The sequence below is a fragment of the Atractosteus spatula genome, chromosome 8, assembly GCF_055471065.1.
Source record: "Atractosteus spatula isolate fAtrSpa1 chromosome 8, fAtrSpa1.hap1, whole genome shotgun sequence".
NCBI classification, from domain to species: domain Eukaryota; kingdom Metazoa; phylum Chordata; class Actinopteri; order Semionotiformes; family Lepisosteidae; genus Atractosteus; species Atractosteus spatula.
In genome coordinates, this window is record NC_142713.1 from 3,295,632 (window position 1) to 3,309,770 (window position 14,139).

At 48.3% G+C, this 14,139-nt stretch overlaps 1 protein-coding gene across 1 annotated transcript; it reads left to right on the plus strand.

The window, feature by feature from the left end:
• The first annotated feature begins 1,843 nt into the window (after window positions 1-1,843).
• Window positions 1,844-13,939, plus strand: LOC148829095 (adipocyte plasma membrane-associated protein). The gene is made up of 8 exons (XM_088923119.1): window positions 1,844-1,952; window positions 3,763-3,884; window positions 4,525-4,623; window positions 5,825-5,974; window positions 8,048-8,160; window positions 9,222-9,382; window positions 9,874-10,069; window positions 12,122-13,939. Exons 1-8 carry the CDS (start codon window positions 1,903-1,905, stop codon window positions 12,326-12,328), a joined length of 1,098 nt encoding a protein of 365 aa, XP_088779245.1. The 5' UTR covers window positions 1,844-1,902; the 3' UTR covers window positions 12,329-13,939.
• Window positions 13,940-14,139: the final 200 nt, after the last annotated feature.

Genomic DNA, 14,139 nt, shown 5'->3' on the forward strand with positions numbered 1-14,139 from the left:
TCTCTTAGATAGTCAAGGCAGTAATTTACCCGTGAATACGCAGCGAACAAATTGTTTTTTAAATCACTGTTTTTGTCCTGTGATGTTTTGGGAAAGCAAGATGATAATGTGAACAGTGGTTAAAACCTTATCTTTTGGTTAGATTGACCAAATTTACATTTGTTTGCCCGATTTAATTCCCTGATAAAAAAAACAACATCTGAAATACCTCCGGATAAATGATGTCGTAAGACTTTTTTTGTACGTGCTATGAACCAAGACTGAAACCCTGCAAAGCAGTACTTACTGTTCAGTTTTTACATCGGTGTTTTATTCAGTGGTATAAAACAAAGTATTAATCTATATGTCACTGTGATTAGAATAAAAAAGACCTTAACTGAAACAGTCCAGTTTAAGGCTGTGAACTGAGACTGTGAGCAATCTTGGTGCTTTCTTTTCCTCAAACTCTGGCAACTCATGTCTCTTAAGACCCCAAATCAAGTGTGCACAACGTAGTCTCAAGAGGACTCTGAATTGAACAGGTTCTGGCATACATTTTCAAAGCCATTGCTTTTCCATGTGGATTCTGAAGCACGCAGGTTGGATTTGCAACCTTGAATTTGAATTTGAAGTGGTACACGTTAGCTTTCTGAAAGGAGGGCTATGCAAAACATCCATAAACTGATGTAAGTAAACAGGTGGGCAGGTCTGGCATGAACATTTGTTTGTCCTGCAGCTGCAGGCCAAATCAAAGTTATAATGCCCTTACAGTGCAGTGCACCTTGACCTGGGATGTACTCACCCCTGGGGTGAAAATATGCCTTTTTTTCTGGGGTGTGTGAGATAGGCTAGATCTATTTTTAGAAGGTGAATCATAAAAAAAAAAAAACCCACAATATGTGCACAGGCGCACAAGGACAACTAATTTATTAACCAAACCTTGGGATTTTAAGGTCAACTTAAATCATATATACTTACTTTTACTGTGAAATTAAAATAAATGCTACAATCCTCTCTCTTTCATTCTACAGTTCTGATATGCTGTATCTTAGGTTTACAGAACTGACCTACTTCAGAGATTTTTGATCAGGGGTGCAAAAACAGGTTTTGAGCAACAAGAGGGTGCAGACTGCAGTCAAGGTAAAGGACCACCTGTCTAATCAGATTACAGCGGTGGCTTTAGGTGTGACACCACCTTCCCTGAAAGTAGTGTGGCCCTATTACATTCGGAATTCTTGTCTGGACCCTCCACTCAGAGCTCTGTCCAGGTCAGGTGGAATCCCACTGCCACCACCAGTGTGCAGCCCCGCCTGGATGATGCCAGCAGCCATAGTGCGGCAGTACACTTAGCACACATCAGTTATCAGTGGGGAGGAGAGCAGATTTCATAGACCAGCACTATTAGGAGGCCATGACTGGTAAAGGCCAGGGGGGAAATTTGGCCAGGACACTGGGGTAACACCCCTACTCTTTTCAAGAAACGCCCTGGGATTTTTAATGACCACAGAGAGTCAGGACCTCAGTTTTACGTCCAATCTGAAGGACGATGCTTTTTTTACAATATAGTGTCCCCGTCACTATACTGGGGCATTAGGACCCGCACAGACCGCAGGGTGAGCGCCCCCTGCTGGCCCCACTCACACCTCTCTCCAGCAGCAGCCTCAGCTTTCCCAGGAGTCTCCCCTCCAGGTACTGGCCAGGCCCACACCTGCTGAGCTCCAGTGGTTAACCAGGTATGAGTTGCCGGGTGATCTGGCTTCTGGCTGTATTACTAATTATGCAGTTGATAAATTAAATAATTAAAGCCAGTGTGAGCTGCATTTAAACCTCCTTCAGTCGACTTCAGTAAAGGCACTAGGCTGCTTTTCCCCTTTGTCCTGCAGGCTGTGGAAGTGGGCTGTATCTGCAGTGGCTATAGCAGTGATGGTTGGGATATATCTGCTTCCTTCTCCCATTGACCCAGAGCCATTCGTGTAAGTACAAGCACAGTTCCAGGCAGTAGATCCACTGATGTGTTGCAGCTCCTGCAGAAAACAGAACAGGTTGTCTTTTAGCTCACTGCTGAAGCATGTGTCACCCTTGCTCAAGAAGAGCAGCTGTCTGGGCACGATGACATGCTGTAACAGGGCACATTCCTGGGACGACATTTTCATTTGTCAGCGCTCTGTTTTAAACTTTTTTTTCCCACAGGGCTGGTACTGACTTCAACTTTTTCATTTCACCACGCTGAATACCCCCCCCCCCCCCCAAAAATGAAGAATTAAAATGCTTGATATTTAGCCAAGGTGAAAAAAAACAAATTGACATGTTTTTTTTTTATCAGTACTAGCTGTCTGATTTTACAACATTGACTTTTTAATACAAATGTTTCCCACCTTGTACTTATAGGAACACTGTGCACTTGTTAAAGTTAAATGCGATTTATCATTTTTTTCCAGCCCTTCCTTTACTGCTTCTACAATGTTCTCTAGTTTTACTGTTCCAGCATCGATGTCCATTTATCCATTTTCTAACTGCAAACTCGGGAAGAACATGCAAGCTCCACACAGACTGCACCCCAGATCCAGAATTAAACCCAGGGTCTCAGTGCTCTGAGGCAACTATGCTAACTACTGCTCCACAGTGCCTTCCAGCATCTAAGTCATTGATATAAATTAGGAAGAATAGTGGAAGAACACAATGGAAATATAATGATAAATTAGGATGAGCAGTGGTCCTAATACAGATCCTTGTGGTACTCCACTCAAGCCACTTTGCAGATTCATGCATTTACTCCTTAACTGTAAGAGCTGTTTTTTTACAAACTGAGAATGTTTTATGAGGAATGTAATGAGAAGCATTCTTAAAATTCAAATATACAATATCACTCTTTGTATACCATTGGTGGCTGTGGGCTGTGCGTTTTTCTAACAAGTCAAGGACAATCTATTTTTTTTCTAAAGCCACGCTGACTAGCCGTTAGGAACCTATACAGATCATCCTTGAGTTCAAATGATCTTTTCCAGTTAGAATCCAGTTCGAGCCAGCTGTAACTTTCCAAAAAGAAGACTTACTGGTCTCTATTTACTCAATTTACATTGACAGATATCAACTCGGCAGTCATTTCATACTGAACGACTCTTGGAGGAGTTGAGTTAACGACCTATGAATATTATCTCGTTGCCTTAAGTACAAATGGTAGCAATCATTGGAGCCTGGAGATTTGCTTATCTTCCTCGGTTCTCCTACCTGTAAGACGCGTGTGCCCTTTCTGGGATATGAAACGCAGGATTTTTTCCTTTCCTCAGTCTGACACTTGTGAGCAGCGGCGCGACAGATCCACTTCACCCGTTGGCCATGTCCCTGCCATCAGCTGAAACATTGCTCCTCTCTCTCTCCGAGCCACTTGCTCTTTTGCTGTGGTGGCAAAGTTTACTTAACTTATCAATGCAGTGCAGTATCATTTTCTGTTTCCTGTCCAATAGGCGTTTTGTGACTGTTCATGCTGTTTTTTTTTTATTTCTTTTCTACAAGCTGGAACTCCTGTGCTTCTGTAGTCATTCTGGGGTGTGCTGTTTTGTAGTTTGGCAGGACACGCTGCTAAATTATGAAGCAAGAGACTGCCCCACAGATGACTTTCTTACAGTCCTGGGTAGTTTCTCTGGGGCAGCTCTGTGAGGTTGCCCGTGACGATGAATTCCACTTGTTTTTGAAGAGTTTGTCGTTGGGTTTTTTTTTTTTTGTCAGTATTGAACCCGCTGGGGGCGGGGGGGGGTTTACCGACAATGTCGTCCGCTCTCGCAGATATGAGAAGACCCCTCCTCCCCTGCAGGGCCCCCTGGCCGTGAACAGGGAGCTCCAGGAAGGCCGGAGAATCTTCGCTGGGCAGCTGAACGGGCCCGAATCCTTCACCGCCGACGCGGATGGTAGGTGTGTCGCGTCAACTGGTTGGCGCCAAGGGGATTTGTGGGTAGGAAACCCAAAACACATGCCACTTATAGGGGGAGCTCGCCTTCTTGAAGGTGACCCAAGTGGCAGATCATGACCATCTGATTCCCAGAACTCACTCACGGACTGGAGTGTGATCTCCTTGGAAAAACACAGCTCCATCGGGTTCACGGATGATGATGATGATGATGATGGCCGGCCGTCATGTCCGACAACGACGGTTGTACGTCGCGCAGCTTCATCTGTTTGGAAGACGAGCTGCACGAAGGAACCTGTGCAGGAGAGCTTTTTTTTTCCCCCCTTCCCTTTTCTGGGAAAGGACTCGAGCAAAGATGCCCCCCCCCAAAAAAAAAGGTTGCGGACACGACGGATGGCCATCGTCATCATCCGTGAACCCGATGGAGCCGTGGTTTTCCAAGGAGATCACGCTCCGATCCGTGACTGAGTTCTGGGAATCAGATGGTCATGACGTGCCACTTGGGTCACCTTCAAGAAGGCGAGCTCCCCTATAAGTGATGTGTGTTTTGGTCTCGAAGCACTGACCTTCTTTGCGCGGCCCTGGAGATCTGGTGGAGCCCGAGGCAGCTGACATGACATTCTTGTCCTTCTCCTGCGCAGGTGACTTGTACACGGGCACAGTGGACGGCCGACTGTGGCGGATCCGTGAAGATCGCTTGGACTTTATTACCCAGATGGGCCGAAATGTCTCAGGATGCGGTTAGTGAAGGGTCTTAGCGGGAGGAATAAAGAAGGGAAAAATCCTGAATGGATGAATGAAAGTTCGGGGGGGGGGGGTGTGACAGACAGTGCCTTAATAATAATAATATTTAATAATTGCTTACACTTATATAGCGCTTTTCTGGACCCTCCACTCCGAGCTCTTTCCAGGTCAGGGGGAATCCCACTACCCCCACCAGTGTGCAGCCCCACCTGGATGATGCTCCAGTCCTCTCACACACACCAGCTCTCAGTGGGGAGGAGAGCAGAGGGATGGAGCCAGTTCAGAGAGGGGGGTTATTAGGAGGCCATGAGGGGTAAAGGCAAGGGAGAAGTTTGGCCAGGACACTGGGGTAACACCCCTACTCTTGTCAAGAGACACCCTGGGATTTTTAATGACCACAGAGAGTCAGGACCTCGGTTTTACGTCTCATCTGAAGGACGGCGCCTGTTTACAGTATAGTGTCCCCGTCACTATACTGGGGCATGAGGACCGCAGGGTGAGTGGCCCCTGCTGGCCCCACTAACACCTCTTGTGTGTTTGTGTTCACAGACTCTTTTTATCTACCCGATCAACAGGTTTAACTCGCTAGAGATCAGATTGGAAAGCAAAGTTTTTTTCTGAAGTACCAGTGAAAGCAAAGCAAAACCTTTAAGGGGAAAAAAAAACAGCTTTTTACATCTGCTGATGTCTTGGGTCTGCCTGCTTAAAGAAAGTGTGGCCACTTTAAAGCAGCAGGACAGCAGGGTCCCATCTCTAGATGGGATGTCAAAAAGTAACACCTCCGTTACCTGTGAGATCACAGATCAAATCGTTAGGCAAGCGTGTGAATGCCCCCTTTTTATGTCTGTAGGTAGAAGTCCAATTAAAACTGAGAACAGAAGGCTCTTCTTTACACAAAGGGTAGTAGGAGTGTGGGACAAGCTGCCCAGCCATGTGGTTGAAGCCGATACCCTGGCTTCTCTCGAGACACAGCTGGATGAGATCCTAGGATCAGTTGGTTATTAATAACTATGAACCAGGCCAGATGGCACTGACTGGCTTCCTCTTTATTTCCTTCTTTTTTTACAGCAGAGCAAACTTTTGTGGCCTTTAATAATTACTATCAGGAAATATACAGAAGTCGTAGTGTGTGAAGGTGTGTCACAGGAGCTACTGTGGTGGCCGGAAGTCAGGATAGGAGTCTCTTTCTCTCATCAGGCACCCCCGACTACGAGCCTGTGTGTGGCCGGCCTCACGGAGTCAGGCTGGACAGGGAGGGATACTTGATTGTGGCAGACTCGTACTTGGGGCTCTACAGAGTGCACCCCAAGACTGGAGAGAAGACCCTCCTTGTGTCCAACGAGGAAGGTAAGAAGCATCTTTATCAGCCCTAGATGGCGTTTTCATCCATCCATTCATTTTCTAGCTGCTTGATCCAATTCAGGGTCGTGGGGGGGACCCAGAGCCTATCCCAGCAAGCAATGGGTGCAAGGCAGGGTACACCCTGGATGGGACGCCAGTCCATCACAGGGGACACACTCAACACGAGGGCCAGTTTTCCCAGAAGCCGATGAACCCACCAGCATGTCTTTGGACTGTAGGCGGGAAACCAGAGCACCTGGAGGAATCCCACACAAACCTGGGGAGAACATGCAAACTCCACACAGAACTGAGCCCAGGCACCCAGCACTGCGCGGCACCAATGCTAATCACTGCATCACTTTCTTATTTCAGTGCCTCATTACTTTTTGTATGTATCCCAAACCAATCAGGAAATGCTAATTGTTTTAAGTCTCGGCTGCGAGTCTTTAAATCTATCCCACAGTGGCAGATCAGGGATCTGACATGCTTCTCCAGTGTGCCTCATTGGGGAACCTCTGCAAGTTCCATAGCGTCTTACAGGAGAGCTGGAGCCAATTGGAGGAGGTGGGCATGTCTCTCAGTGATGTCATTGCAAGCTTGCGGCTGCCCAGCACGTCCCAAGAGTCGCTGTTGTGCCAAAAGATTATCCAGGCAGACTACGACACCCAACACTCTAGTCAGCTTGTGCGTCGCTGCTTGGGGGATCTTGGTGACAGACAGAGAATGACTCAGCCTGGGCTCGAACAGGGCGGAATGTCTCGCTGTTTGCAAAGAGAATGGTCATGCCAGGCTCTGGAGAAAAATGTAGCACTGCTGTAGGCCAGGCTGCAAGAGGTTGCTCTCGCAAAATAAAAAGAGAATCTGTCTTGGATGATGTGTTGAGCACTTGTCAGGTAAAGCAGCTACTGCCTGCACTGTTGTAGAGGATACCAGGCAGTTCAGCGAAGGTTTGTAATGAGTTTTACATTGTGACAAAAAAAGGATCCAGAGAACATCGAGAAATTCACATGGAGTGTCTCCCCTGTGGTGCTCTGCATTCAAGCAGTTCTGCAGGAAGGTTTATAATCTGATTACAGCTCTGGACACACTCTGTTCTTACAGTGTTAGAATGACCACTGCATGTGCGTTAGAACACTTGCATCCACACAATGGCTGTTTCAGATAATGTTATTCCCGAAATGTCACATTACAACAGGTGTCTGTTATTTAAAATGCATTCAGGCTAAGGCCAGATTAATAATTATAATAAAAAACTTTATTTTATATAGCGCCTTTAAAGGTGGCTTCTCAAAGCGCTTTACAGGATGACAACAACAATACATTAAAAAAGAATACACAAGATAAAACACAATTACAATATACAGAGGAGACCGTGGATGGTGGTACTAAGAAAAGCAGAGGGGTGAAGAATGGAACCAGTTCAGTAAAGGCTTTTCTGAAGAAGAGGGTTTGGAGTCTGGATTTGAAGGAGTTTAGAGAAGGTGACTCTCTGATATCCTTGGGCAGAGAGTTCCAGAGCTTGGGGGCATAACAGGAGAAGGTCCTGTCACCCATACAATGTAGACGGGCTTGGGGGACAGTAAGGAGACCAGAATTAGAAGAGCGATGGTTCTGAGGTGGGGAGTAGGGTGATAATAGCTCAGACAGGTACTGAGGTGCCAGGCCATGCAGAGCCTTATAGGTGAGCATGAGGATTTTAAAGTCTACACGGAATTTGACCGGAAGCCAGTGCAGGGACTCCAGGACAGGAGTAATGTGACCACTGGCACTAGATCTGGTCGGGATTCTGGCTGCTGAATTTTGGACATCCTGCAGTTTGTTCAGAGTAGATTTAGATACCCCAGCGAGTAGAGCATTACAGTAGTAGATCAGATCGGACTGTCAAACCTGGGAACACAGTGTGTACTCTTCTGTTTTTTCTGCTGGAAAAACGTTTTTGCAGACCCTGGTTTCTGTCCGGTTTTCCAGGACAGCAGGCTCTCTGATCATTCTGGTCTAGAACACGGTTCCGATCAGCCCAATGCGAGTATAAACTCATCTGTGCTTATTATTTGAAAGGGGCTTGTGTCTCACGTCTAGGTGTCGATGGAATCCCCTTTAAGTTCCTGAATGGGCTGGAAATCTCCCAAAATGGCACTGTGTTCTTCACGGACTCGAGCAGCAAGTGGGGCAGGAGGCACCACAGATATGAGGTGAGCTCCCAGATTCTTCTGTCTGTGTCATCTTTGACCTCACATGCCTGGGGCAGTTTTCTGCTTCTGTTGTCGTGCCAGTACGTCTCAGTTAATCGCTGGCAATGTTGCTGTAATGATTTAGTTTTGAAAAGATTTCTTTTTTGGGGCAGCACAGTGGTCAGCATTGCTGCCTTGCAGGGCTGGGAATGTGGGTTCAATTCCAGACCTGGGGTGCTGTCTGTGTGGAGTTTGCATGTTCTCACCATGTTCATGTGGGTTTCCTCGGAGTACTCCGGTTTCCTCCCACAGTCCAAAGACATGCTGGTGGGTTAATTGGCTTCGGGGGAAAACTGGCTCTGGTGTGAGTGGCTGTGTGTCCTGTGATGGACTGGCCCTGGTGTGAGTGTGTGCGTGTGTCTGTGTGTGTCCTCTGATGTGAAGCCATATCACTCTGCAACTCACAACTGGCAGCCCCACTGGAGCTCAGCAGGTGTGAGCCTGGCCAGTACCTGGAGGGGAGACTCCTGGGAAAGCTGAGGCTGCTGCTGGAAGAGGTGTTACTGGGGCCAGCAGGGTGTGCTCATCCTGCAGTCTGTGTGGGTCCTAATGCCCCAGTATAGTAACCCTGTACTGTAAACAGGCGCCGTCCTTCGGATGAGATGTAAAACTGAGGTCCTGACTCTCTGTGGTCATTAAAAATCCCAGGGTGTTTTTCAAAAAGAGTAGGGGTGTTACCCCGGTGTCCTGGCCAAATTTCCCATTGGCCCTTACCAGTCATGGCCTCCTAATAATCCTCATCTCTGAACTGGCTTCATCCCTCTGCTCTCCTCCCCACTGAGAGCTGGTGTGTGGTGAGCGTTCTGGTGCACTATAGCTGGCGTCGCATCATCCAGGTGGGGCTGCACATTGGTGGTGGTGGAGGGGATCCCCGTTACCTATAAAGCGCTTTGAGTGGAGTGTCCAGAAAAGCGCTATATAAGTGTAAGCAATTATTATTATTATAATTGAACCTTACGGAGAAGTCGGCGACAGGCTGCTGTCCACGTCGCTGTTTTCTAAAGGAAGATTAAAATGTTCAGGTCATCGAAACCAACCACCTCGGACGGCTGCTGGCCTACGACCCCCTGACACGACAGGTGCGGGCCGTCCTGGATGGGCTGTACATGGCCAATGGCATCGCCTTTTCACCTGAGGAGGACTACCTGTTAATAGCTGAGACCAGCGTAGCCCGGATTCTGAGGTGGGTGTTGGAAGAGTGTGACAAGAGGCAGCCGTCTTTGTTTCATATTGAATTTACTCCGAAGGGGAATGGAGATGGGGCAGCTCAGTGGCCCAGGGGTTGGCATTGCCGCCTCACAGCGCTGGGTTTCAGTTCCTGGGGTGCTGTCTGTGTGGAGTTTGCATGTTCTCCCCCATGTTCGCATGGGTTTCCTTCCACAGTCCAAAGACACGCTGGGAGGTTAATTGACTTCTGGGAGAGCTGGCCCTGGTGTGAGTGTGTGCATGCCCTGCGATGGACGGGGGTCCCATCCAGTGTGTACCCTGTCTTTTCCCTATTGCATGCTGGGATAGGCTCCCGCTCCCCAGTATCCTGAATCTGGAGCAGTTCAATAAAACGGATGGAGATGTAATTGGGGTCACAAGAATCTGAGCCTCTGAATCTTCAAGCGATCCTGGGACCTCATAAGATACATGTGCAGTCTAGGAATCCATCCTTGTCCATCGTTCCAGGTTTTGGCTGAAGGGACCTAACGCTGGCAGGAAAGAGATCTTCATTGACAACATGCCTGGCTACCCAGACAACATCAGGCTGACGGACAGAGGAACGTTTCTTGTTGGCATAAGTACAACTCGATTTCCAGGCTTCTCGAGACCCTTTCTGGACCTCATCGGACCTCACCCTGCGCTGAAACGCTTCATCGCCAAGGTGCGTGAGATCTGTCTCCTGCCAATGTCGCATCTCTCAAAGCTCTAGCAGACTCTCGGCTCCTCCAGTATCTTTGTCACAATACATTTTAAGGCAGAAGGTGTCCAGTCTGAATGAGCTGTGCAGATCTTGGCTCTCTTGACAGTGTGCCTCTGTTGAAACCCAGCCCTGCCTCTAAAGAAACAAAAGCACACTTGTTCTCTTCTATCTCTGAAAGCAGGCGCCACATTATGGAGTCAGACAGAAAGTGAGAACACTGTCTTTTCAAAAGCCAGATTCTGTGTATGCAAAGATGGATGGAGAGCCCTGAAGGATAAATAGATTTTTTTTTTTGACTCTGAACAAAATCCTAATATTGGCCTGGGCTTGATATTTTTAATTAGATAGCTGTTGTTTTCCACGAGCTTCTCACGAAGTGTCGTGGATTTGTGGTTTTTTAAAATGGGTATGGTACAGTGCGATGCATTCTGTCAGGACGTTCGGGACAGTAAGTCGTTCTTAGGGGGGGGGGTGTTTCCGATCAGTGTCCAGTGGGCCTCTCCGTCTCCTAATTTTGTTGCCATATCAGCTCAGTCCTTAACTACGCTGATACGCTGAGTAGGGAGCTGCGTCTGCATGGGTAGGCTGCAAAGGAACAGGTAAAGGCTTATTCCAGGCTGAAAAGAATAGAGACAGAACGTTTCGGCTGTGGAGCCTTCAGGTGTGAGGTTTGGCGTTTAAGTCGTGGCAGTTATTATATCCACTGAGGTCCTTTTTGTCCTTGATTGCTAACTCAGCAGTAGCTGGGTCCAATTAACTGGAGGAGGAATGGATTTTTGTAGTTAAGGCACACCCCCCACTTCAGTAAATGGTGTTTGATCAGATGTTCTGGCAGCGGTCAAATTGTAAAACATCACACTTCCTCTTTCCTGCGCATCAGTGCTCCTCTTTTCCAGCTCCCTTTCCTTCACCCCAACATCACCTCTGCAGCTGCCTCCCTGGCTCATTCCTCATTCCACTCATTCCAAGTGAGAGGGGAGGGAGGTTGCGGCAACCTGCAACAGCCAGGGGAGTTAAAGCCAAAGTCTTAATCACTGCTGTCCCTTCATGTTCATCAGCCCACTTCGCCCTTATTAGAAACTGACCTAACAGCTGAAAGGCTTCAAAAGGAATCAGAAGGCAGGGAGTTAAATGTTTTTTTATCTTGAAAGACGCGTGATGTGGTGACACTGAATTTGTTTTTAAGGCAGGCACATCTCAGAGAAATTTTGCAAAGTCATTTATTTTCTGAAAAATTTGCTTAGCAATGGTTCCCAGTGGTCTTTTTGGCCATCTGGGATCTGGGAGCGCTGCTCGAATTGGCGATGGCCTGAAATTGAGGGAGATAATTAATAATAATAATTGCTTACACTTATATAGCGCTTTTCTGGACACTCCACTCAAAGCGCTTTACAGGTAATGGGGATCCCCTCCACCCCCACCAGTGTGCAGCCCCACCTGGATGATGCGACGGCAGCCATAGTGCGCCAGAACGCTCTCCACACACCAGCTCTCAGTGGGGAGGAGAGCAGAGTAATGAAGCCAGTTCATAGATGGGGATTATTAGGAGGCCATGATTGGTAAAGGCCAATGGGAAATTTGGCCAGGACGCCGGGGTTACACCCCTACTCTTTTTGCGAAATGCCCTGGGATTTTTAATGACCACAGAGCATCAGGACCTCGGTTTTAAGTCTCATCCGAAGGACAGCGCCTGTTTACAGTATAGTGTCCCCGTCACTATACTGGGGCATTAGGACCCACATAGACTGCAGGGTGAGCGCCCCCTGCTGGCCCCACTCACACCTCTCCCAGCAGCAGCCTTAGTTTTTCCCAGGAGGTCTCCCATCCAGGCTCACACCTGCTGAGCTTCAGTGGGCTGCCAGTTCTGAGTTGCAGAGTGGCTGCTGCTGAGATGGATGAAATCAGTCTGGTTAAACCCTGCAGGGGAGCGGTCTGCCCTGTTTCGCGGGTGTGTGTGTACTGAGGGAGCCGCGCTGTGCAGAACGAGGAGCTAAAGTCTCCCTGTCCTCCCAGGTCACCCCCCTGGAGTTTTTCGGCGTGCTCCTCCGGAAGCACGGGCTGGTGCTGGAGCTGAGCGGCGCCGGGGAAGTCCGGCAGAGCCTGCACGACCCGGACGGCGCCGTCACCTGGGCCATCAGCGACGCCTTCGAGCATCGGGGCCGGCTGTATCTGGGGAACACCGACCTGCCCTTCCTTGCCGTCCTGGACCTGCACAGCTAACCCCCCACCCACCTCAGAGGGTGGATGGGTGGTTGGCGGTGGGGGGGGGGAGGAGAGATTTGTGTCCGTCTTGTACCGAACTGAGCGCCGGTCACTGTCGAGTCTCCGAATCTCTGCTGCCCCGACGAGCTCAAGCTCATCCCGAGCTGACAACTGCTGTAGGTTTGGCTTGGTGTTGATCACAGACATGAGCCATTTCCTTGGTGACCAAGTGTGGGGGAAAAAAAAATCAAGTGACACACTAGATTCTAGCCAAACTGACAGTCACACAGCCTTCTGAAAGTCCTCAAAGAGCTCTTCAGTGGTACAACCTAGGATGAGCCAGCTTGGAACACAGTTCCCCAGCTGCTACCAAAAGCGCCGGCCAACTGGCTGACTGCTGCTCACTGCGCCGGCTACAGTGCAGCTGGAATATTGCAAACTAGCTGGCAGAAGCTCCCCAGGCGCATGGGAGCAGTATTGGAAAAGCCAGCTGCCACCGAAGCCCCGTGTTCCAGAGGGGCGGACAGCGGGAGGAAACGGCACGCAGCCTCTGCCGAGAGATCCGATCCCTTTCTCCACCGATCTCGGGCCCGCCCGCCCTAACAGCCCACGCCGAATCTCAACGGGGGAGGGGGTGTTTCCGAACTGGCAGGCGTGACGTGACAGGTGTGCGGCAAACGGGGCTTCCAAACGGTTTTTCTTGCACAAACGCAGGCAAACCTGGAAAGGTCGGTCTGCACCCTGAACTCACGCGGGGCACTGATAACATATCACGCCAAATATACTGTATTCACACCCTTGGAAAGTATCGGGAATGAACTCGGATACATTTTGTAACCACACGATTCAAAAAATTTGAGTACAACTGTACGGGCTGAATCACAAAACAACACTTACAGGGGGTTCAGCACAAATAAGGAGGGGAGCCCACATTTAAGAACACCATTTATTTGAATTAATAGCATTAATCAGAATTAGAATGTCTGACAATCCTAAACACTCATCGTAGCCTGTAGCTCTACTCCTCCATCCACTCGGCGAAAGCCTGCTGCATATTTCATGACTGAGAATACAGACTGCAATAAATCTCTTTCACTTAAACCCAAGACCTAGAGGTTGTGGTATGCTACATGTTTTTTTAAGTGTTGTCCGCTGACCTGCTGGTTTTCATTCCAGCGGAGACTAATTACTTAAACAAATCCTTAAGGGAATTAACAAGTTGCTTGATTGGAATAGTTGCAGGTTTTGTTTTTTTCCTGCTCCGAACTTTGGGATCTTAGGTTAATTCTGAACCGTGAGAGTCAACAGGCCACCGCCAAGGTGTTTAAGAGCTCAAGAAACATTTCAGCTGAATCCCAGTCTTGGGTCCATATTATTAAGATTCAGTTATGGAAGACAGCAGGAGTGAGTGTGGAGCTTGTAGGACCAGAATTGCTAATTCCTGCATTAGGTAACCTGGGAACCAATAGTTCCAAGGAACAGGGTGTGGGAATGTTTTCTGGAGTCTCGGATTCTGCGGTTTCCTAACCACCAACGGAATGTTTCACTAAAGGCACGAGTGTGTTGCTAAACCCTAATAAAATCCAAAATACCCTGCTGGTGCTTCTCCAAATAAAGTACTCACAGTGCATAACGGGCTCCTTAAATTGCACTTTCTCAGTCCATTAAAAGAACAGGACTTTGTGTTACAGCATGTAGCCTCCATTACACTAAAAGAGGAGAAGGGGGTTTGGCTTTTGATATGTATTAGAAATACGGATTATTAATTGTAGTTGGAAATGAATCAACTTTTGACGGATGCAACAGAAACAGCGAGTCATCCCTGAGGG

Bases quoted from the DNA above. Each gene is read 5' to 3' on its own strand.
- LOC148829095 (XM_088923119.1), top strand. From the start codon at position 1,903: ATGGTTGGGATATATCTGCTTCCTTCTCCCATTGACCCAGAGCCATTC. The intron at 1,953-3,762 runs GTAAGTACAAGC...CCGCTCTCGCAG, and splicing joins ATTGACCCAGAGCCATTCGT to ATATGAGAAGACCCCTCCTC. The intron at 10,070-12,121 runs GTGCGTGAGATC...CTGTCCTCCCAG, and splicing joins TGAAACGCTTCATCGCCAAG to GTCACCCCCCTGGAGTTTTT.